The following is a 24,285-nucleotide window of genomic DNA, read 5'->3' as shown; positions in this document are numbered from 1 at the left end:
TTAAAAGCCATATGAGACTCTGGTACTCTCAAAGTGCTTTCTGCACCTGCAGTATAGTCACAGGCAATGATTTATATAACTGCTGGATTTCAGTAATTCTCCTGCTTTCTTGCAGTTACACTGCAGTGTTCAGCCTGGGTTATTAGTGGTACCATTTTGGGGCATAAATGCCATAAGCTGATCCATCCTATTTTTGTTAAATGGTTCATCTTCCTTTGCATCCAAAATAAACCTGTCTTAAGGTGCTCCTGTGAAAACTTCCTGCAGTCTTTGACTCTGCTGGCATTGAGAAGTCTGGTGAGAGGAATGTGCCAGGGCTTTCAGAGCTGTTTGTTTTCACAAGTTGTAGGGCAAATCCCACAGCAGCCATCTGGTGTTAGACACTCCATGTGATAGTAGTGCCTTAGGACTAGCCACCACTGAGGATTTTCTGTGTCTTTGCTGAGTTATCAGTCATGGTGGAGAGTTGATGGGTTTTTATCAGCCTTTAGTTTTACTGTTCTTTATATGTATTACATTGTTTACCATAACAAATAGGAATGAAGACTTATTGGGCTCTGAAGTTACTCCATTCATTTATGATCTTCCAGTAGTTAGATTATGCACCAAGCCTTGATTTTTTTTCACTTTAAGATCAGGTTAATCTGTATGCAAGAAGTAAGTTTTTTTCTCTGTTGTATACTAATTTTTTTTTTTTTTTTTTTCAAAAAGAGAGCTTACTTTTGATTTCCAGAGGATATCACTTAGAAACTTCTGTTACTAGTAAAATGACAGACCTGGAATTCTCAATGGAATAAAGTGCATTAAAATAGGAGGGCCATAATGTTTAATGACTTCAAAACCAAAAACAATAACAAAAAGAAAGATAAAAATCAATATGCTAGACACGTGTTTTCCACTAACAACATTGTCTGTAGTGTCCTAAAACCATTTAAGTCTGTTTGTCCAAGATTAGCAGTCTACAGCTGTCTCTTCTGTTGCTCTACTAAAATGTTGACACCTCATTTTTTACTTTTTTTAACCTTTAATGGTATAATGGTTAATTTGTAAAATTCCTGTATTTGACATTGTTTTTCTTTTTATTTTACTCCCTGCTTTTTGCATTCTCCTCTTTTTTTCTCCCACCCTTCATTCCCATTTTTTGTTATTATTTTTGTCTTGTGTTACCTTCTTTCCTTCTCTCCCTTATCCCTGCTATTCCTGCTGCTATAGCCTCACAGGCTGGGGAAGCTGGCCGAGCAGGTAGGGGATTTTCATGTTCCCTCAATACCCACCTATCAGCTTCCAACAGTGGGACAGACTAGAAATTGAGTCTGGAGATTTGGGGATTTTCAAATCCTTCTATAAAATTATAAATAAGTCCAGTATAGCTTTATCTGGATGCAGGTTTCATCAAATATTAGATGTCCATTGTAACTGTTTCATTCATGCTGAAAATAATAAATACCATAGTGATTGTCTTTGATTTTCAAACTTGACTGTTTCCATTATTTTACAAATCAAATCAGCTTTAGTTTTATTTTTAAAGATAACCAATTTTTCCTTGGTTTTGTTTTTTTCTTTTCAACATTGCATATATTTCAAATAAGTTCTCCACTCAGCACTAGTCTGTTACACTGCTGAGTTTACCAGTAGACTGAAAATCGTGTCGTTAATAGCTAGAGAGGATATTGTACCTTGTATTGTGTATAACAAGCTAAAGAGGCTAACATGCATGTGCAGCTCTATTACTCCTGTTCTCCTCTGGTGGTGGGTGATGATCAGTACCTGTTCAGTAAGTATCAATTGGTAATGCTAACACTTTTCCCCTGTAGATACAAAAATTAGCTATTTGTGGGTCTGGGTTGCAACTTTTAGTTGCAAAACATTGTGGAACAATCAGCCAGCATTGCAGAAATGTAAAATTTAGCCATAGACATTCCTGATGTGAAGAATTATGCTCTACAATACATCTCAAATGGGACAGAAATCACTAGGAGCTCATGTTGCCTGCTGGTTTAAGTAGTAGAAGTCTAAATAACTGGTAAGGGAGTTTGTGCATCTGGAGTTTACCAGGTCTAGGAGAATTCCTCTGCTGAAAAGAAAATTTCCAATGTGCCACTGTTACAGAATGAAGTTGTGCCTTTCTTCTAGCTTTGTGCTTAGCTGTAGCATGAGGTCTGCAGCAGAGAAGAGAACCCTAGCCTGGAGCATTGAGAATTCACATGATGTTTAGTGGTGATGAGTTTGAAGTTTTGGATAAGGGCACATCATAGCAGGCTGCAAAATTGCAGAAAAGCTGTGGGTGGAAAGGCCCAAAGACTGCATCATCTCTGCATGGAAGGAAACTAAAATTAGTCTGCCTCTTTTCAAGTAACTAAATATTATGACATAAAGCAAGGGTTTAAATTATGCAGTGGAAGACTGAAAAGGATCAGAATAATTGCCTAACAGACCTTCAGTCCAGATTGGTTCATGTCATGCGTGCTACCTTTACTATCTTTAGCTTCAAGTATATTCTCTGTTGCATGTATGGAAGACTCTCAGTAAACCATGCTTCACATTCCTGATCATGTGCTTCTGCCATTAAACTGTGTCTCCTCAGCAATTTCCACCTTCCTTTATATGGCAAAATGTGTTTAACATTTTTGTATGTATCCATGTGCTGATTACTTGGCCTTTTGTAGCAAATAAAACCTCTGTTGACATGTGTTGGTTAAGTAGTCTGACTGCTTGATGTTTTTCTGAACTCCAAGGTGACAAGTGTCTGATGGTAGGTATGTTTCCAGTGCTTGTTCTGATTCTGTAAAGCTGAGCTTTGGTTGATGAATACCTTAAATATAACTTGTCATTTGATTAGCATAATTAGCACTGAAATGAACGCTATTTGGGGGGTAAACCACTTTTTTTTCCTCCCAGCCCTCAGGTTCTGATTAGCTGATGTTGTTGTTTACAGGGAACATCTGGACCAGACCCCACCACAGTGTATGTTGATATGAGGGCACTGAGGCATGACAGGTCAGAACCAACTTTTTCTTTTTCTCTAATAATTAATTAACAATTAACAGAGTTTCTAGCAAGAAAGCTGCTTACAGCACACCTCATGGACCCTGGAAACCTCATCAATAATTTGTGTTGACTCCTACCAGCGACCAGACACAGACATTTACATTGGTTAATTAATTTTACCACTGGTAAAACAGAGGCATCTGACATCACTACTGCAATGACTAACAAGATTCCTTGCCTTTATTGTCATCAGGATTTCATGACTCTTGTATTCAGGTGGTGCAGCCTAGCCAGTCCCCATGGACTGGAGTCCTGTTGGGCCTTTTGGCTTCACAGAGATTATTTCTCCTGGCTTGGCAGCTGTTTGCTGTCAGGAGATCTGGTGGGGTTTGCTGCAGTTCTTAATGCTGCAGGACCATGAGGGGATGGATTATTTGCTTCAGCCACTGTGAGCAGCCACATTCTGTAATTGTGGGTATTTTTCAGTTCCATCTTGAGTGTTAGATGTGTATACAAGGAGTGAGAAATAAAATTTATCACTTAGTGATTGGAGGCAAACTTGAGATCTCAGGTGTGATTTAAAAACATACCCATGCACATATATTTCAGTTTTCTAATACTCTGGTCATAAGTCTCTTCACGGACCTGTAACAAATCAAGACATTTTCTATGAACTCTGGAAAAGTGGTGAACATTTAATTAACAGCCCTGGTTCCCTTAAAAAATCATTATATCCAAATTGGGAGTTTCTTTGTTCTTATCTTTCATTCTTTCTAAAAGCTTAACAGAGAATTTGTCCCCCAACTTTGGCTCTATCAAAGTGACCAGTTCAGCTTGCAGTGTACAAACCTCAGGGCACTGCAAGCCCAAATTACCCACTGGGTGGTTGGGTCAGATAGACATGTAGATGTCTTCTTGTTGCATGTGGAGTTTGGCAGGTAGAAGAAGGGAGCTGCAAGATGTTTGACTCATGATTTCTTTATTCCTTTTGCACACAATGATTCCAATAATAACACTTATGTTTGATCTGTCCTTTGGGACACTACTGGGTCTGCATAACCCAGCCACAGAAATTTGGTGTTCCTGGCCCAGCAGCTGCAGTAATGTGGAGACAGAGTCCACAGTCATACTCAACCCAGGAAAAAAAAAAGGTCTTTTCTATAGAAAGAGAATGTAACATTCATAGCCAGTGAAAATTATAAATAATAAAAAAATGTGTTTAGAGAGAGAAATTAAGATTTACTGTTCATAAAATTTGCATAAACCATGGGTGTACTATTTCCCTGCCTTAGCATGTCATTGAGAAGTAGGCATCATTATCGAGATCAGGCTTTGCAGTGTGATCATTTATATTTAGTGACTAGCTCTACAGAACATGAAAGATGATCTTTGGAGCTGGTTCTCATATTGTGGTAATGTAGATTTTAATTTGATGGTTTAAAGCTGTGCCTCATTTACCCAATCCTGCAGAATTTAGAATTAGATTAGTGGGTCATAAATTAAGGGAGAAAACAACTCTATTTGACATAGTCTCTTCACACTTGCTGTTTCTAACCATTTCAGTGGAACTGAATGTCCCTATCACTTAGCAGTATCTGAAAGATCCCTGCAAATATCTGTGAGACCATGGAGTAGCAACCCACAGAGTCTTTGCAGGCCAGCCAGACCCCCAAGAATATGAACATTTTACACTGTACATTTAATGTGAGAAAACGTTTTTTCATAATTTGTATTTTAGAAGATATTTTTCAGGGTCTGAAACAGACCGAACATATTTTTTTTTTTCAGTGATTAAAAAAATGGTATGACAACACTCTAGTTGCTTCAAAAAACAGCTGTAGTTCATCTCTTTGAGAGCATTCAAATCCTGTTCACATCCATAAAAATTAATAATCAGTTTCAATACAACTACTTCAAGCTCATCCAGTAATTATGTGCTTGCACACTTTACAGCTTATGAAAATGTCATTTTCTTGTAGGTGCTTAGGTCAAAATACCTGTGCTAGGTACAATCTGTGTGGAGATCTAGGGGTGGTTGTTAGACCAAACTTGATGTTTCTTTCCTCCCAGCTCTCCCTGGATTTGGATGGTTTGCTTCTTAGGTCAGGGTGGAGGTTTTCAAACACATTTTTGTGTGTGTCCCTGTGTGGTTTTGAGCTAACAGCCCATTGGTTTAGCTGCTGGGACTCTGGCCATAGTACTGGGCTCACCTGGAGGTTCAGGAAACTGTACCAAGGGGTGCAGCCACTTGGTCAGTGACTGGAGGCAGTTCTGACACTGGAAAAAGGTTTGACTGCCTGGCTGTGAGCATCTAGTGCAGTTCTCAAGTAGCATCTCACCTGGAGTCACATATTGTTAGCCCTGAGGAGTGTCCCAGGCACCCTGAGCTGTCTCCAATGGCATTAGACACCTCCTTTTGGAATCTGAGTAGCACAAAAAGCAAGAATATACAGCTCTGGCTTGCTGTTGGTGACAGGATATCAGTATCATTGTACTGGGCATTTTACTGATTTTCTACAAATCAGGTCCTCAGGATGGCCTGAGGAAAGAGTGAGCAAAGACAGGCAAGTCCCACACAGGCTTTTACTAAAAACCAGGAGACTCCTGGGTTATCTGCCAGGTGATGATGTGGCCCTGCAGTGCAGAGCAGTGCAGTGTACCGAGATTACAGAGGTTAGCTCAGGTCCAAAGGACAGAGTAGGTGAATTAATGCTTCCCAGCACAGCCCAGAGCTCCTGGCTGTTGCCTCCTTGTGCAGCTCAGGCCATTGCCAGGGGCATCCTCAGGGAGGGATGGGCAGCAGAGCTCTGGGCAGAGCAGCCAGTCAGGTCATTGCTGCATTTCTCTGCCTCTGGGAAAGCAATTTCATTCCTCCTCCCCTGCAAAAGGGGAAAGTAAATTGAATAAATATATATACATGTTATTGTCCTGCTTCTAAAGGCCTGGTTGTCAGATTGTTCCATCATATTTTTGACCAGTCATGCTCTCCTCAGAAAGCTTTTCAGGTGGTTAAGCACAAGATGCCTAAATATACTAAAAGCTGAGAATTGTTTGAAAGATAAAAAGGGAGAGAGTGAGAGAGCCTTTTCTCATCATGCCAAAACACCATATACTTGAAAGATTGTGGCCTTTATATTTGCAGCCTTTTGTACGTAAAGATGTAAATTTGAAGCCCAAGCATCCCTTGTATTCTAAAACAATATGTACATGTGTTTATAAAACATCCAGCAAAAAACACATTTCTGATATTAAAATTGAATTTCATAGCTTTTTCCTTAGCAGTGGCTTAGTTTTTGGTAGAAAAACTATTTATTGGCAAAACATGCCATTTCATCAAGCTGAGAATAAACCTAAATAAATCTTTCTTTCCCATCAACAGGGCAAAATATTTTCAAGTGTTCTGCATCAGGTCAGGCTGGATTCTCAAATGTTTCAGTTATATTTGTAAACATCCTAAACCGTATTTTTTTAGACTCATTCAAAGCTGTTTTCAAAATGTTACTCTTTTACTTTGATAATACATATTTGAAATTACCTTGAATTTGAAACTAGCAGGTATGAATTAGAAATAAAATTACATTTAAAATATTGAAATATGCTTTGAATTGTTTCTTATATTTTAACATAGGATATCTGGGTATCTTTCATATTTTAAGTATTTTATAGAGAATTTCCTCAGAAATTTTAAATAGTGAGCTGAAGGATCCATCTGGTGACAGCTGAGGGAGGTCATTGATCTTCTCCTAAAGCTGAAACTTCATGCAAATCCTGTAAAGATAAACATCCCCTTGCATCCTAATATTCTTACCTATATCAAAACCTTATCCACTAAAAAAAAAATAAAACCACTGCTCTGCCCTAAGTGGAGCAAGGGAAGATCTTATTTGATATTGAAGTTCATTTTTAAAGGATAAGAAAAGGAAACATATTCATTGCAATCTGTCTACCTCCAAAAGCAGATAAAAATGTCTCCAGTCTTGCTCAGTAGCAGCTAGTGACCATTTATGAGCTTTGATGTAGTGGTGGTTTAGAGTCCCAGGGGGAGAGAGCCACTAACCTAGTCACAAATGTATTGATGTATTGATGAAGATTTAGATGCCATTTTGCATGCATTGGTCATAGGCAGCTCCCCCTTATTTTGACTACAAATTGCATTTAAATTGTTTATTGAACTGCATTGACATTTTGTAACAAACTGGGCAAGTGCTGGTAAACACTGTTTTCTATTTTATTTGATGCCATCTCTAGTTTCACACATGCAGACATCCTTTCCCATCCTGCCTTTCTTATCCTGTCTTCAAACTTCAGTGTATACTGTGGTGAAATAATGGGTGCATTAAATGATATTTTAAATTATTCAGTTTCATCTAGTTAAGTCTGTAGGGTAGTAAAGATGGAAAAATTAATTTATTAAACTCTTTTTTACTAGAGTTTCTTTTGAGGTACATGTAATGGTGAACTGCAGGGATATCTAGGTGTGGGATATCGCCAAACAGACCAGAAACACAAAGATGTATTTGAGTTCAATTTATTAATTTTTTAGTCTTTTTTTTAGGCTATTACTCAATTTGTGGCTTGTGATATCCATAGTCTTTAATTGAAATACACCCACTCCATCATTAGGACACTTATTTTAACTTGATTGCCCTCTTTATTAAACAAGCAATCTGTGGAGCTATACAAAACAGGTGTGTTTTCTCATGTGGCCACTGACATCTTCTTGGAGTGATGCAAATTAATGTAGCTCTTAAAACAAAATTGCCTTGTATATACTTTATCATTAGCAGACTCGACTACTTAGGAGGTCATTTGTATGTTGTACTAACAATAATAAGCAAGTCTTACTTTTTGTTTTGGATTCCAAGAGTATTCAGAGATCTCTGAACTTCCTCCACACTTGTTCAGACATTGTCTCCCTGACAAAGGTGTTTTCAGAGGATGGAAATTCTGAATTCATTCCTCCAGAAAAGAAGGGAACACTTGTAGCATTTCAAAGAAATGAGAAAACAGTTACTTAGGATTTTTTTTTATAGATCGTTTATACACTGAGCCCAGTCTGAAATCCAGGCTCTGTCAAAAGGAATCAGTGAAGGCTTTGCCTTCATTTTAATATATTCCAGCATTTCAGACTTCATGCAGGAACAGAAAGATAGCCTTTCATCATGGCTATTGTTTATCCTTCTCCTCTGCATTTTACTGAAGCTTTCATATTATGTATGCATTATTTGGGGTAATACCAAACAGCACATCCACAGGAGCTTTTTTCCCTTATTCTCAAACACTTCTCTTCCCTCTACCTTGAGCAATACTTTTATTAAAGGGTTGCCATACAAAAGAACTCCTTAGCTGAGTTTTTGGCTGTGCTGTAGCCACAGTTCTGTAGCGCAGTCACGGTGTGGAACCATTTTATATCCACACAGGAGGGAGCAGAGGCAGGGGGAGGTGTGTCAGAAGGAGACTTGCTAATAGCAAGTGACAGTGAAATAGTTACCTTTTGTGAGAATTTAATTGACTAATCCTATTTGAAAGCCATTTGCCAGTGGTAGCAAAAGAGAAACTGAGGAGTATTCCCTTGATGCAGGGGGCAGCAGGGCTTTTCCAGCTCCTGCCATGGGTTACAGAGCCCAGTCACAGGTCAGAGAAAATCCCAGTCCTCAGTTGTTCACTGTGTGGGGTCCAAAGGGGTGGTTAAAATCCCTCACCACCCTCTGTGACACCAGCCAGCATTTCCCTTGCAGTGAGATTCTGCAGGCAGAGGGCATGGGTTGTATTTGAGGTGCAAGTTTTATGTAGCTGGTGAACTGTTCCAAACATATGAATGTCCTCCAATGCCATTGTCCTCAGAGTGCTTTAGACACAATAAGATCATTTTGCACATGGAATTGTCAAGTGCTACCTCCAGCAGTACCATTCCTGTCACCCTGAGCTTCAGGGATATTCTCATGTGGGTGGCTCCAGTTCCAAGTTCCACACACCACCCATAATTTTTTGTAGTGGTCTGTTGCTTTAGCTGTTTGGATTTTTTTTTTCTGTTACCACAGAAACCATTTTTTCATGAAAGTAAAAAGATTTGCACCCCTGTGGAGTTGGTAGAAGTAACTCAGCTGAGAAAAGGGCTTGAGGTCGTTAAAATAAAACCTGAGTCCCTCAAAGTTTTAGGTACAAAAACAAATTATTTTATTTTTGGGGTTTTTTTTGTTTTGTTTTGAGGCATTTTTGTAGAACTGCCTGGCTTTTAGGCATTTTGCCTATTAGCTTTCAGAATCTTACTTGTGAGTATAAGCTGTTTGTCATGGTATTGGCAAAACCCTCCTTCTTTTTCATATTTTTCCTCAGGAGAAGATACAGCCCTGGCCTTTTAGCACTACTGTACTTTCTTTCTGCCATGCAAACACTGCTGTCTCAAAAATCCGCTTGGCGTTGTTTCTGATCTATGGGAAACAAATCTCCCAGAAAGAAAAGTTAATTTGGGCTGATAAGCATCCTGTGAACACTTTCAGTTCTGGCTTAGGGAATTCCCAGTCTGTCTAGAGAGGAGGAAAGGTTCTCCCTTGCTGTTCTGACTGCATCAGGAGACCAAGTTGTTTAATCTCCGTACACTGAATAGTCAGTGATTAGGAATAAAGCTGATGGCCTGGGAAACTGAAGAGGAGCTAATATTGTTGAAGAAGTTGTACTGTTTACTCATGAGGATCCAGAGCTACAACCAAATTTGTAAATGTACCTTTCAAAGAGCTTTTAAAGATGCCTCGTGTTTCCAGGCATAGCACAACTTCTGTGCAGGGCAGAAGAAAGGGAGAAATGTCCAAGAACTACGGGGGTGGGAGCCCTACAAAGAAATGTTTGTGCTTTCTAAGGCAAGATTACTTGTCACTGAAGTATTTCCTCCCTTGATACAAGCCCATTTCTTCCCTGATAAAGTAATCTTCAAGAGAAAACCATATCATGATTTTAGTGGAACAGGACAATAAGAGCTGGCTCTAAATACAGTTTTTGAGAGAGGATGTGGTTTAGCATAGTTTAACTACAAATCAAGAAATTCCAGTTGTATTTCCCTGGAGGGCTTAAGGGGAAGAGAATACTGTCCTGTGTACCAAGTTAGACAAAGGGAAAACAAAAAGCTGTAGCTTTGCAGGAATGTGGGTGTACTGCAGTTGTGTTACTGTTTGCAAGTAACATTGGCAAGTCATTCTTCAATATGAGTAAAAGAACTAGATGGAAAATTGTTCCATTTTTGTTTTTACAAACCAGTTTTGTGTGTAACAATTATTTTGGTGAAATTATAAAATTTCAGTAAAATTATTGAAATTTTCACTGCTTATTAGATTTTCAACTTACTAAAATACACCAACATATTTGTTCCTGAAGATGTCTGACATTTAAAAGGATTTCCTATGTCCAGGTAGACTGAGTTTCTTTGGTGTTACAGATCCTTCTCTTTCAATCATGCTTCTCATGGAAGCTGGGAATAGATAAAACTATCTGGCTGCTCAGATTTCTGAGGAAGATTTACTTAAAATTCTTCCTTTTTTTGTTACTACAAGCCATACTTCTTTCTTTCTCTCTTCCATAGAGTCTAGCTTACAGTCTAGCTTTGCTATGAGTCTAGTTGTACAGTTACAGGAATGTCTTAATAAAATGGGATGTTGATTCTTCCGTTTTTTGTGCAAGGAAGATATACTATGCATTTGATTTTTGCAGATAATGTATTCTGAAACAATTTGCTTTCCTTCATTTTGGTATATACTCTTAGTGGAATGCTAAACACTGATTCTTTAAAAGTGCCAAGTGATCAGCATAGGGTATGTTTGCTGTTTCAGTAGTGGAGGAAAATGTGCTGCTTTCCCACACTGCTGCCCTAGAGGGCATTTCACAACACATCTGCTTTGCAAGGGGAAATACTTAATGAATATATGTAAGATTTGGAACAAGGCTTTGTATCTTCTGCAGCCCTAGCCTCAGACTGCTGTGCTATAAGAAATGGAGCTTCCTACATGCTCTCCATCCCTCTTTCCATCCCCCTCTTTGCAGGAGGACAGGGCCTTTGCCATACCACACACCATCAGTTTTTTGTGACAAATAATTCAGCACAGGGTGCTGTGCTGCCAGTTACCCCTGGCACCTTTGGGACCCACTCCAGCTTGCCAGCCCCAGGCACTCATTTGGCTCCTGTTGTCAATGCAGTCTCTGGCTGAAGGAAAACTGAAGGAATGGTCAGGCTTGGGAAGGAGAACTCTGAATAGTAAAAGCTTCCTTTTTTAATGAAGAATACAACATCTCTAATACAGTTAGAGATGCAATACCCTATTAAATGGCTCCTTTCAATGGATCTAAATGTTGCTTCAAGCCTATTGTCCTTTTTATTGTGGCATATAATGGAAGTGTCTGTGAGCAGAAGATGAACTTGTGTAACCAAAGAGTCTCAAGAAGCTCAGCCACAATTCCCAGTGAGTCCCAGTGACAGGACAGTCCCTTTCAGTGCCTGCAGGTGTAGAAGGCACTGCTGCTCAGGCACTGCTGACCTTTCCTTCTGACTGCTCATCTACAGTTCTCATTGAACTGAGAAAATAGCTTCATGTGTTGGTGTTCCATGCACAGGAAATCTCCCTGGTTGTTGTTAAGCAGAACTTTCTGCAGATTCTTTCCCAAAAAAATGGAGGGTGAGTCAGCTAATGGTGGCAAATTTGGAGATTATAGCAAGAGAAGGGGACAGATTAAAGAAAATTACTTGATTTCAGAAATTCCACCTTTGATTACATTGTGGGAATGTAGAATGTGAATATTTCATTAGCAATGCCAAAACATTTGTTAACAACAAATAAGCTAATTCTATTAGCTGAGGATGTTTTTAGATCCCAAGTTCATTATAATTAAGTTTTTCCCTGTATGTGAAGTCTCTTTAGAGATTAGGACTAGGAAGACAAAGGGTTACAAAATTAAAAAAGCATATTGCATTAAGCAGAATTTTCATATCTCTACTGTGATTATGAAAAGTACTGTAAAAACGATTAGTGATAAACACCATGTCCTGGGAGGTTTGTAATCTGAGTACAGATGCAACAGCTGTAGCAGCTTTATGCCTGGTTTTGCAAAGCTGAACCTGAAGCACAGAGAAGGGTGATGCTGTACCTGATGGTGCTTCAGGTGCAAGGTGGGAGACCAAATTCTCCAGAGTCCTGGTCCACTGCACTCTCTTTACATAGTTGTATACCGTGCTTTAAACAATGTGCAAAGTTAATTTAAACAAATTTAATGTGTGATGACAGCTGAACATTTTAAAGTAATTCAAAGCTGAAAGCAAACATAAACATGACTTACCTTTTTAATGTATTCCCATAATCTTTTATGATAAAATTGCTATTGCTTTTTTTCATCTGTAAAGCTCTGAGTGTTCCCTTCCTGAACCAGAGTTCTTGTCCCATTTTGATTCATTTGCAGCTTTCTGAACTGTCTTAAATCATTGTGTAACTTTTTCTGCTTCTTTGTCCAGCCATCTGAAGGAATGGAAGCTCTTAGCTTTTGACCTCAGGGAATTTAGCACATGAAGTGTAATTTAGGTTTATAGTGAAGGATTCCTATGCATTAAAGGAAATTATTTAGTGCTAATTCTTGTTGATTATCAAATTAACAGGATTGAAATATGCTTTAGGCATACAGAAAGTTTAACGGTTGTTCATTTGGTTGGTTCAAGTTTGCCTAAATCCCAAAGTGCCTTTTTCAATCTCAGTTGTATTTATCCATTATCTGAATATATCATGTGGTAGGAGAAAAACTGCACTGAGGAAACTAGGAAGATGCAGAGAAACTTTTTCATTATCTACATTTTCCCTTCAGCCTAAGTATTCAGCTGTGCAGTTTTCCTACTTTCCTGATTTCCTATTTGAACCCTACAGGTCATTTTGGAAGGCAGAGCTTATGTTCTTTGATCCATATTTCCTTTTTTTTTTTGGTAGAATGACTTCATTGACTTGTTAATTCTGGAATTGTTTATGAAGAAACATTATGTTCTTTGGGTAAAGAGAAAATGCACTGAGAGTCTTGAGTGTCAAAGAGCCCTAAGCCAGTCCAGGATCCCACTGTTACCTACAGTGCCCATCCTTCTTCCAACTATAGAAAATGAGAAGATGTTGCATCAGCCCTTTCCCACCAAAAATCTTACCCAAGCACCATCTCAGACTGGACACTGATATATGTCTGAAAGGTGTTGTTGATGGCAGTAGTTCTTGATTTGAGTCAGAACTGGGTAGTCTCTGTGCTCTGGATTAGCCACATAAAAGGTCTCTGACATGAAATGCCTTGCCATTTAATTTTGGTTACTATTTCTAATGAATTAGCTAGTTGGCCTGTTTTTCACAGTAAAAGGCCATTGTGTTGAAGTCAGATCCTTTTCAGCTTAAGGAAAAAGAGTCTTCAAAGTGGACAAAACACATTAAGTTTTTAATTTCTGCTCATGATGGGGGTTAAAGTTTTTTAGTTTCCAAATTTTCAGTTTGGAGAGTTAATTAATTTCATTTCAAAACAAAATAAAATGCCCTGAAATACTAAACATAAATAACCTCTTTTTCTGACCTGCCACATGGTGTTTTAGATTCTGTTTAAAGCTTATGTACATCTTTAACTTCTTTGTTCCAGTTTAATACTGAAAAATCTTCAATACATCAATATCTTGCAGGATAAAAAAATATCCATGTTTCCCCCACAAGTTTAACTATTAATGTAAGATGAAGGTCAGTAGGTGAACATCAGAAATAGGGCTGGAATGAAACCAGAGACCACTGGCTGTTGCTTTCTGCCGCAGAAAGACTGTGGGCAAGGAGAGGCCTTAAATACATTGGGTTATATTTCTTCACATCCTATTTAGTTTCTTCTAGGCTTTGTTGCTGGAGATTTTCAAGAGTGGCAGCATCCAAGAACAGATGTTGTAAGAAATCAGAGTGCAAAATAGCTGTATTAAAGAAACCAAAGAGTTGGACTTCCAAGCTGGCATGCCTGTGAAGTGAGATGGTGTGAGAGCTGCTCCAGAAAGGAGGAAAGGTTGGTGGGACAGGCAGGGAAATCAGAGCTGGAGGTGATGTGAGTGAGAAGGTTCAGTGCCCAAGCCTGGCTGACAGAAGATGCTGGCACACAGGCAAGGAGGAAGAGGGCAATTACCATGGCTCAGCTTGAGGGAATGGCTATAAAGCAAAGACAAAAGTTCAAGAAGTGGGTTAGGCCAAGTGGTAGGGTAAAAGGCACTCTCTTCAGCTGAGTTACATTGAAGGAGAACAGGGGCACTGGGGAAAACTCCTTTGAGTTGGACATGGAAAAGTAGAAATAATAAGAGGAAGCTAAGACTAGTTCATGCCAAGCAGAGTGAAAAAGGTTCCTGGATTTGAAATAAATTCAGGTGAGACATAAGCCCTGAAAGGAAGTGGAAGAAGCCCCATCATTTGAAATACTCTAACAGAAGTAGGCAAAGCACTCAAAAGTGCACTGCAGGGAGCTGTCTTTTTTTGGCAGAGAGCAAGACTTGGATGACCTCATAGCTTCTTTCCATCTCTATTAGAATCACAGAACCCAAACTCTTTCTCTGAGCAGCAGCACAGCCAGCTCTGAAGGATTGCCCAGTTTTGGCACTGTAGTCTTGCTTAGTACCACTCTGCATGTGCCAGCCCCTGCAGATTCCCAAAGCAAGAGTTAACAGCTCTGCTGACATGTGAAGCACTAACAAGCTGTGCAGTGTATTTTGGAGAGTTTTCATCACCAAATGAACCAGATTTTAAATGGCACATACACAAAATTTTCAGTTTCATGTAAGATAGTTGGGCAGAAAGACATTGGTGCTGCATTGTGATACCCCTTTGCTGTACAGTGGTTGCAGTGCCTGATTAGTTATAGCTGGCCAGTTCCTGTTCTGAAGTCAGATTTCAGTCCTACTTTTCTATAGTGTTTGATTTAAAGAAGATTAAATGTGTTCAATATATTAAATTGTAACAAGAAAAGAAGTTGGCACATGCTGGGGTGTAGCTGCATTCCCCATTAAATCCCAGGAACCAGACTTTGAAACAGTTTTCTCAACTGTACAGCTCCAGTGAGAGACATTCTAAAGAAAATGTTCTTAGGAACCAGTGGAAAAAAGTTATGAAAAATATACTCTTCCATAGTGTTCTGTGTAAATATTTCAGTTTCATTGTGGATCATCCCTGGTTATAGTTTTGCAACAGTGAAACAATTCCTAAACATCCTCTGCCTATCCCCCCTCCAATGAGACATTTTAGTGGGGGACATACCCTGTCTGCCTTCATTGGGTCTCTCATTTAAGTTTTCCCTCTCAGCTTGGCTACAAACCACCAGAAGGTGCAAAAATAGCTTTCCCACCCAAGGGCAGCATGTTTTCTGCATCCACTCGATTTTCATGCTCTTTGCCCAGTCTGGCTCTCCTGCCATGTTCTCCTCTGCCCTTCCCAGCAAGACTCAGCAGCAGAAGAAAGCAGCAGGAAGGCTCTGTACTCACTTTGTAAGAGATTGTTTTCATTCCCAACAAAGAACTCTGGAGCACTGCTGAGAAACAGGACTTGCCCTTCCTGGACCTGGGAGCGGGTTACAATTATTTGTGGATTTGGAGAGGGTTTGCTGTCCTTGTCCTAGGGAGCCTGCAAGGAGCTGTGTGCTGCTTTGCCAGCATCACCTGGATAATTCAGAGGGCTTGTTTTTAAGGGTCTGATGGGCCCTGTGCTCTGCATTTTTAGTTTTGCCTACCAGAGCAGCCTTGATGCTGTTTGCTCAAGAGAGAAGCAAGGAAATTTTCAGTTGTGTCTGCATTTGTCAGTGGAAAAAGGGAAATCTCTTGAGGAAGAGTGGGAACAATTGAATTATTTTGTGCTGAGGCACAATAAAACTAATTTTAAAATTTATTGCCTAATGCTCATCATTTATTCACAGTATCTAGTCCCAGTAGAGTTAATGAGACTATTAAGCACTTAAAATTAAGAATGCACATGAGAGTCGTTAACATCAGAATCTCATGTTTTACTTATATTTTTTTTGAAATATCTTTGTGGCAAAATATTTTTTATTATTTTTTGATTTGTCAGAGGTTTAACAGTGTGTTCCCCAATGGATTGTGAGGTTAGCAGAAACTTTTTTAAAAGGATCCAAGGTTTTGGGTGCTAGGAGGCCCTCACAGAAAACCTCCAGGAAATGCCATTCTATGTTTAGTGCACTGCTGTGAAAACTCTGTAGGGATGTGAGGCGGGAAGCACAGAGTAGGAGAGGTTTAACAGAGCTGGAAAGTGAGAAATTGCACCTTCTATGGATCATCATGTGCTAAAAAATCAGGCAAGGTTAAATGAAACAGGTGGAGAAGGGAACTAGAAGAATATTCCAGTGATAGTAAGAACAAGATGGGAAGCACAGATGCTGAAAGCAAAGAGAGGATTTTCAGATTTATGACTCTTGATTCATTTCCAGCAGTCACACCATTGACTATTGAATGTGTTGCTTTATTATTTGTGATTTTTGCTAGGCTTGGAGTTCAGCAACACTTCATGGAGGCATGTCTTAATGACAGGAAGGGAGCAAAGGCCACCAGTATCTCTGGGCAGCTGGACAGTTCTGACATGCACTTTTCCTGCCCTGGAGGTTTATTCTACTGTTAATTCAAGTAGAATTCTCTTAAAACCTATCTTAAATTGCACAAAGTGTTTCCTGACCTTTGTTATACCATCACTTTTAACAGTGCTTGTATCTGAGGTTTTCTAAATTGTCTTTTTTAAAAGATTTTCTCAATTTCACAAATGCTTGTAAATAATAGGTAAAATAACTGTTAAAGGAGGTACCTAGTGGGTGAGATGATGACCATTTCTTCCAAGAGTAGCTACCTGTCTCCAAACACCTGTTGGAGATGTCAGATGTTTGGAAGAACTCAGTTAAAGGCATTTTCTATTTCTAGACTAATATGGATTTTAGAGAACAAAGATATATATTTGTACAAAGACAGAAATATATAGGCATTAGTAGTAACTGGGTTTTGCAATATTTGATTTCATTTCAATATATAAAAAGTTATTTTTAAACCCCTTTCCAAATACTCCCAAATACTTGTGATTTGGCTGCCATTTGTGTGGTTGTGTGCCATTTGGTTGCCATTTGCTGCCACAAGTGTGGCTGATGTAGGTGTACCCTTTATAGAGCAGCATTAACTTAGCCTTGCACACACACATTCTAGAGAGGCTTCCATGGCCAACTTTCTGCTGCCCTGTGTCTGTGTTCCTGGATGAAGAAATGGATGCTGTAGCTTCACTTTCCATCAGTTTTCCCTTTTGCCATCAATCCAGTGCTGGCTCTACTGCTTTTCAGCTGGTGGGAGGCTCAGAGGAAATGTAGAAAACACAGACCTGTTACACCTGTAACACAACAGTGTAAACAAGGGCAGTACAGCATTAAAGGTAACACACAGAGGAGGTAATTAGTGCTTCAGGCTCCTTCTGGAAGTTTAGTGGCAGTTGAATGGGTGTTGAAAAGGGATTCCTGTTACACCCCTTTAGGTCAGGCTGTGTCTGCCCAGCTGCTCCAGGCAGTACCCCTTGTAGGGCACTTTACATCCTTTTCCTCTCAACACAACTTGGGAAAAGGTCAGAAATTCCTGGGTGTTTGGGCTGTATCTTTCTGTTAGTGACAGGAGCTGTTCACATTGATGTGCAATATCTCAGGGTTTAGCCCTGCCCCATTCATCAGTGTTGAGAGACTCCCCAGAACTGCAGATAAAACACCATTCACTGTTCGTGCCTTGACCTCAACGGTCTCACCTTCTATAGAAGACTCTTGGAGCAAAGAAATAGGGAAAAAAAAGAAAAAAAAAAAAGGAGAAAGATTTTTTTTCCATCTCCTTTGTGCTTAGGGTCTGAACTTACCAAAGCTTTGTTCTCCAAAGGGACCTCTAGCTGAGGTCTCTCTGTCTCATCCCTCCTTTCCCAAACTGAGCACTGCAATGTCCTGTGTATAAAAAGACCTCAAAACAGTCCAAAAAAGGTCTATTGTGACTGCTCCTAATAGACTCAGTTTTATGCTCAGCTTAATGGGATCCAGGTCTCCATCCATCTGCTCGTGTCTGTTTCCTTGTCTTTTGATATTTCATCTTGACCTTTTACATGACTGGCTTTTAGGCATCTTATGTTGTGGGGTTTTGTCTTTCTGATGCCTGGAGCTGAGGGGAGGAAAGAGGTAAGAGCAGCTCTTTGGACACAAGTCCACATTTAACTGGTTAAGTGGATTATGGATGTTGTTAGGAGTGGGAAGTTTAAGGTTTTCATAGTTGTTAGAACTTTTAAGTTACTTAGGATACAGGAATAACTAGATGTTACCAAATTTTCTTTGCCATGTACTGGCTGAAATCATCAGCTGTTTTAGAACTTGGGAGTCTCTCATTCTAACCTGCTGAATACTTTTCTAAGGTTAAATGAGAAATTTCCTTCCAGACCGCTGAAGGAGAGATGACATTCGAGTTCACTTAGTGGGGATATAAGTTATCTAAAAAAAGAAGAGACACAACCAGGAAGTCACACTCTGAGAATGGATCTGATCTCAGCAGTAATAACATTTTTCATTAAATTATTTTTTTTTAATATTAAAATGTTTATCAACCACTGTCCATTGAAAATAATTAAAAGATTGCAAATGCAGATTTGAAGCTGAGGCCAGGTTATGAGTTATTTTGATATGATTTTGATTTTAGCTGTCAGCTACTTGTGGAATGTGGTTGCTCACTCAGCTCACATGCTTTGTGTCTGTGCCCTGGCTTTTATGATGTTCTTGTGGGAAATCAGTATTTTAGATCCCTCTTGTCATGAATAAATTTGTGCATGGAATTCCTATTACAAAAGTCTATCAAAAACAAATAAAAGGCACCAACTACATCTGAAGATTGCATTATTTAAGAAAACATTCACACACATCTTTTTTTCATTATTTTCCCATCCATAAGTTTTGACTAATATTACATATTGGGTCTGATTATGATCCACATAACAGGATGTAAGCTTCATTTCTTCCAAAAATAACATTAAACTCTGCAACCATTAACCATTCCTTTCAGAAATAAATGTTAATGAAAAGCAACTAAACACAACCGTGTATTATGCATATTATTTTACAGAGTTCGTTTAGTTGAAAGAGGATCTCCACATAGTTTGCCTCTCATGGAGTCTGGAAAAGTAAGTACTGAAAGAAGATTTAAGCTTAACGTTTATGGTCAATATTTTCAGCTAATATCCATTTCTGTTAATTTTTACATTAATATAGTACTAGGGAAGGGGCTATTAGCTGTGCAGATTGATGTCCTTCCTTTACTGTTGAGGTTACAGCATGATGGCAGTAACTGATGCATTACTGCTCTCTCAGAACTTGTACCTCACTCTTTAATGCAGAAATCAATTCCTTCTCTTATGCAAGAAGGTATTTCATCCCCTGCTTGTCATTCTTGAAGCAGCTGACAAAGTTGGTGCTGGTGCTGGCTGTTCCATCGATGTCTACATCCAGTGAGAGCTGCTGGTCTGAGATGCCCAACTGTGCTCACAGGCTACTGATCACCTGCAGAGGGGCTGTCCCTGCTGGGGCAAGGCTGTGGGGACAGGGAGAGGACACAGGGCCAGCCTCTGATGCTGTGGGTGCTCATCTAAAGCTTTCTGTCAGTGGCTTTGCAGACATTCATGGTCAGAGGATGCTCCCTTTTCTACTCTAGGGCTCAACATCTGTCTCTGCAGTTGTTGAATGTCCATTACATGAGGTCTTTGGCAGGATTGCATGATGCCTGTGGCTTTCTCCTTGTTCCAGACCAAAGGTTCCCTGGGGTTTTTCCTATCCTACTATGTGTTTTCCTAGAGACAGGGGCCATTTGGTCAGACTTTCATTCTGCTGCTGAACATTTGATTTCTGAGGAGGTTTATTGATGGAACAGTGTTCACAAAGAGAAACAGTTTTGTCACACTTGCTAATTATCTCAGAATGTATCATATCTATGGATTTTTTTATTTTTTTTTTCCTTAAAGTCTACCTTAACCTTTTAAGGATTTTTAAGGATTTCTTGTAGTTTGTAATGAAGGTTCTTTGGGGACAAAGCGTCAGCATACAATTCATAAGGTGGTACCTGCTTTCTTAGTGCCTCCTGTTTTCTTTCAATAGATCCTCCCAGGAGTACGTATCATTATTGCTAATCCAGAAACAAAGGGACCCCTAGGAGATTCTCATCTTGGTGAGGTGAGTCATGAGAACCTGAACTTTTTATGTTCTGAACTAAATTGCAGAGACAAAGCTATTGTTGTGCATGCTAATGATTTCCTTGATTTCCTATGATACATCTAATCAAATGCCCAATTAAGAAAATAGTGAATTCTACTGATCTTTATAAAGTGTGGATTATGATATTTGTGTCGTTATTAAAATTGTTAGTAAATTGTTTCTAAATAGTAATAGTTCAAGTTTTAAAAAAATGAAAAAATCTGCTTTTGCTAACTACATTTTATATTTGGTGCTTTGCTAATTCTGATGGACGCTTACATGAAAAGTAAGTTTATAGATTAGTCTAATTTCAGCTAGATGGTTTTCTTGTGCTGTTCTCCATAATCATTGTGCTTCATTGCACTGAAGTACTCTCATTAGCTGAGTTGAGCAAGACTATGTTTTTCAAATTTATTTTACGTTTCTAGAGAGAAAAAAATTATGTTATATTCAAGCAATTAAAAATCTAGTTAACAAAATGAAGAACATATTTGATCATAATTAAAACCATGGTCTAATTTGTGAGTTTCTGTTAAGGGTTCATTAATTTTAGATTGTAAAAATTTCCATGATGCTTCCAATTCGATGGAATGAATCCTTCTCCACAGGTGAAGGTCCCTGGCTTCACTCTTTAAAATAATCTGTCTGGTGTTCATGGAGGGTGCTCTGCTGGGGTAAATACACTGAACCAGGTGTGAGGAATTTGGCATGGCTCAGAGCTGCCCTGCTGCTTCAACAGAAGGAGATTGGGATCTCTGTGCTAGAACTGGGTCAGTCATGGGTTCAGAAACAGCGTTTAAAGACATTTTTAGCATTATCTAGCTATGACTAAAAATATTTGCATCAAGAATGTTCAATAATGCTTCCTTCTCGAAAGCTACTTTAATTAATACCAGTATAATTGCTTTTAACTTAGATATGGGTTCACAGCACTCACAATGCCAGTGGGTATTTTACCATCTATGGAGATGAATCTTTGCAATCAGATCATTTTAACTCAAGACTCAGCTTTGGAGACACACAGACTATTTGGGCAAGAACTGGTTATCTGGGGTTCCTGAGAAGAACAGAACTCACAGATGCAAATGGAGGTAAGAGGCTTCTCATCATCTAGGTCTATGCAAATAATTTGAATTATTTGGAGGGTGGCACTGCCTCTCTGGCCCTGCAGTACCTAACATGCTTCATCTGTGAAACCTGTAAAACAGCAAAAAAAACCCTAAGTTAAAATAATCACAAAATAAACCAGAGGGCAAAATTTCCCTGCTGAAATAGTTGTTTTTCCTTTGCTGCTCCTCAGGTACTATAAAACCCCTCCACCAGTGACCTTTTGGCACTGCTCATATACCCAGTGCTTCAGCTTGAAAAATATGAAATGCAGCTGAAACTGCCATTGTTTGCTGTGGCTGTTGTGTCCCCAGAAATGCATTTGTGCAGGTAGAGAAATCCTGGTGGCAATCTGAGCCCTGTCTCTCCTGTGACCACCACCTCTGTTATAAACCTAATCACAGGAGCTGTTCATTCCTCAGATTTTCCTGTCTTTAACCCCAGAGGGCTGATTTCTGAAATGTAACAAAGGCAGAAGCCTGCAAGAGAAGATATAGGGTGTTTGGGTTTCTGTCAGGAAAGTACAGGATTCCCTTACTTGTTTGGATGAGGTTCCTTGTTTCAGGGAAGTACAGGATTCCCTTGCTTGTTTTAATGAGGTTCCTTGTTTCTTATACACATGTAAGTGAACCAGTGCTGCCCAGCACAAAGTCTGGCACACAAAGTCTGTGCTTGGGAAAATGTTTTTTTCAGTGATTTTTGAGGAGCACGGTGCCACAAGTAGCTGTGGCTGAGCTGGCCAGGGGAGGCTTTTGGCCAAGTAGGGTTTCCAGCAATACTGTGGGCACCTCCAGGAGTGATCCCAGGGACATCAGAATAGCTGCTATTCAGCCAAAGAAGTAATTCATCAAATCTGAAAACATTTTAGTAATCCCTGTGGATTAGGTCTACTGCTGTGTCCTTATATTGGCACCTAATTGCACCAAGCTTTTTTCATTTCATTATGATAGCCTGGCCCTGAGAAAACTCAGGATTCTCTAAGTATATTGCAACTTAAGCAGTGAAATAGCTTAGGTATTCTCCTAGCAAAGAGTTGCTCCATTCTCCCACTTTTGGCTCTCAATGCAGAAAGTTCTCAGCCCTTTAATTAGGTAGAACTCGTATTGTCATTACAAGACCACCACACAACTATCCAAATGAAAAAGAGTCAGTTATCTGCTTTTAAGTCTATTAGCAAATATTTTTTTATGACTAGCATGTAATTGTTTATTTTCAGCCTACTGTCTTTTTAAAAGTGTAATTTCAGCCTCATTTATTTCTTCAGTAGGTAAAAAATATGGCCTATAAAAGTGTTATGCTTAAGTTACCTGAATAAGCAATTTGCTATCTAGCTATACCACATTTTTAGTTTATTGATAAACACCATCTGTAGTGACCATCTCAAAGCACTTGGAAGAACATCAGCCACACTGTCAGGATCAAATCTGTTCTTTCTCTTTTAAAAAACAAAGAGAACCAAGGAACCTATTGTCTAGGCAGAGTGCCTTAAAAAAAGGAATGTGTTCTGCATCTACCTGGGAGAAAAACAGGAATTATGCCACTGTCTTTGGATAAAGATTTCTGCCATTGTCTTTTTCAAATGGGAATAGTGTTTTCTGCCTTCCTTTCTTTTGTTTTTCACTCTGCATGGCACTTCCGTAATGGAAAATGCTCATTAGTTCGGAAATCACTTCGGGGTTTCAGAAATTTGAGGATAACTTATGTTGTACTTATTTTACTTAATTCTTATGGTGAACATTTCTATAATTTAATGCTCTGGAGAATATAATCTTTCTCTTTTTTTATCCCTCACCACCAGAACGCCATGATGCACTTTATGTGGTGGGTGCATTAGACGAAGCCATGGAATTGCGAGGGATGAGGTACCATCCAATCGATATTGAAACCTCTGTAATTAGAGCACACAAGAGCATCACGGAATGGTAAGGATTATATAACACCAGGGCCCTTATAAAAAGCTGAAATACCTATAATGTCTGGGTTTTTTCCTTGGATATTGCAATTGATCCGGAAAATGGCCTGTCAGGATGGTCACAGGATTTATAACTCAGCTGCAAATGTGTCCTTAGGATGAAACTTTTCACAAACTGATTTAATCAGAAAGGACTGATCTCTGATAAGTTCATTCAGTATGTTTCTTTTTTTTTCTTTTTTATGAAGGAGTAAGCAAGCAAACATTTCAAATAAATGAACACACTAATAAATTTTATTAGTGAACACACTGTTATTTTTGAATTGGTTATTAATAAATACACACTGTCATTTTTGAATTGGTTATTAATAAATGAAACAGTGATCAAATCAAGGTCACAATGGAAATTGAAGTAGTAAATCAATGAGTTAATAATGATGTTGTCTTAATCAATGTATCATCCTCAAATGTACACAGCAGGAAATCATTTCTTGAGGCCAACATGAGCACAAATTGCTTTTCATTATTTTTGCATCAGAAGACTCGGTCAGGTAGTTGTTTTGTTTTGATACAGCCTCCGCTCAGCTATTCACCTTTCAACCAAAATGAATCTGTTGCAGTAGCCAGAGCAATTTAGTGCATTTTCTTTTCAATCCTGACTGCAGAGGTGTGGCCTGGAGCAGGAAGCTTAATAATGAATGAAGCACAGCAGCTGAACTGGTTTCTTTAGTAAAAGACTTTGCTTTTTCCTTAAATATAAGTTCAAATGAATGCAATTAGTTGCTTGGCTGACTGTAACTGTGGTTTTGCCTTATTGCCTCCTCCCTTGAGCATCATCACTGCTGGTATGGTCTTGTGCCAGACAGGGATTGCACAGGGAGCTGGGTTCTGTGCCTTCATGTAGACCAGTATGAATACTTCAAGAATAATGAAATTCCCCTTGAAAATGTGTCAGATCAGTACCAGCAATGGATGGAAAGTTTTCATATCAGTTTTCAGATGTTCTGTTGTAAGATTTCCATAGA

At 39.0% G+C, this 24,285-nt stretch overlaps 1 protein-coding gene across 5 annotated transcripts in view; it reads left to right on the top strand.

The window, feature by feature from the left end:
* DIP2C (disco interacting protein 2 homolog C) overlaps window positions 1-24,285 on the top strand; it is a 310,889-nt gene that overhangs the window by 279,448 nt on the left and 7,156 nt on the right. For 3 of the 5 annotated variants that reach the window (XM_033060294.2, XM_033060283.2, XM_033060311.2), the window contains 6 exons: window positions 1,213-1,242; window positions 2,936-2,997; window positions 19,121-19,178; window positions 20,146-20,220; window positions 21,158-21,332; window positions 23,147-23,270. In XM_033060294.2, coding sequence (XP_032916185.1) covers window positions 1,213-1,242; window positions 2,936-2,997; window positions 19,121-19,178; window positions 20,146-20,220; window positions 21,158-21,332; window positions 23,147-23,270 — 524 coding nt within the window. The remainder of the gene's footprint in view (window positions 1-1,212; window positions 1,243-2,935; window positions 2,998-19,120; window positions 19,179-20,145; window positions 20,221-21,157; window positions 21,333-23,146; window positions 23,271-24,285) is intronic. The other 2 variants (XM_033060302.2, XM_033060320.2) reach the window with 1 other exon arrangement.

The sequence above is a fragment of the Catharus ustulatus genome, chromosome 1 (assembly GCF_009819885.2).
Source record: "Catharus ustulatus isolate bCatUst1 chromosome 1, bCatUst1.pri.v2, whole genome shotgun sequence".
NCBI lineage: Eukaryota > Metazoa > Chordata > Aves > Passeriformes > Turdidae > Catharus > Catharus ustulatus.
This window is presented reverse-complemented; position numbering and strand designations above follow the sequence as displayed.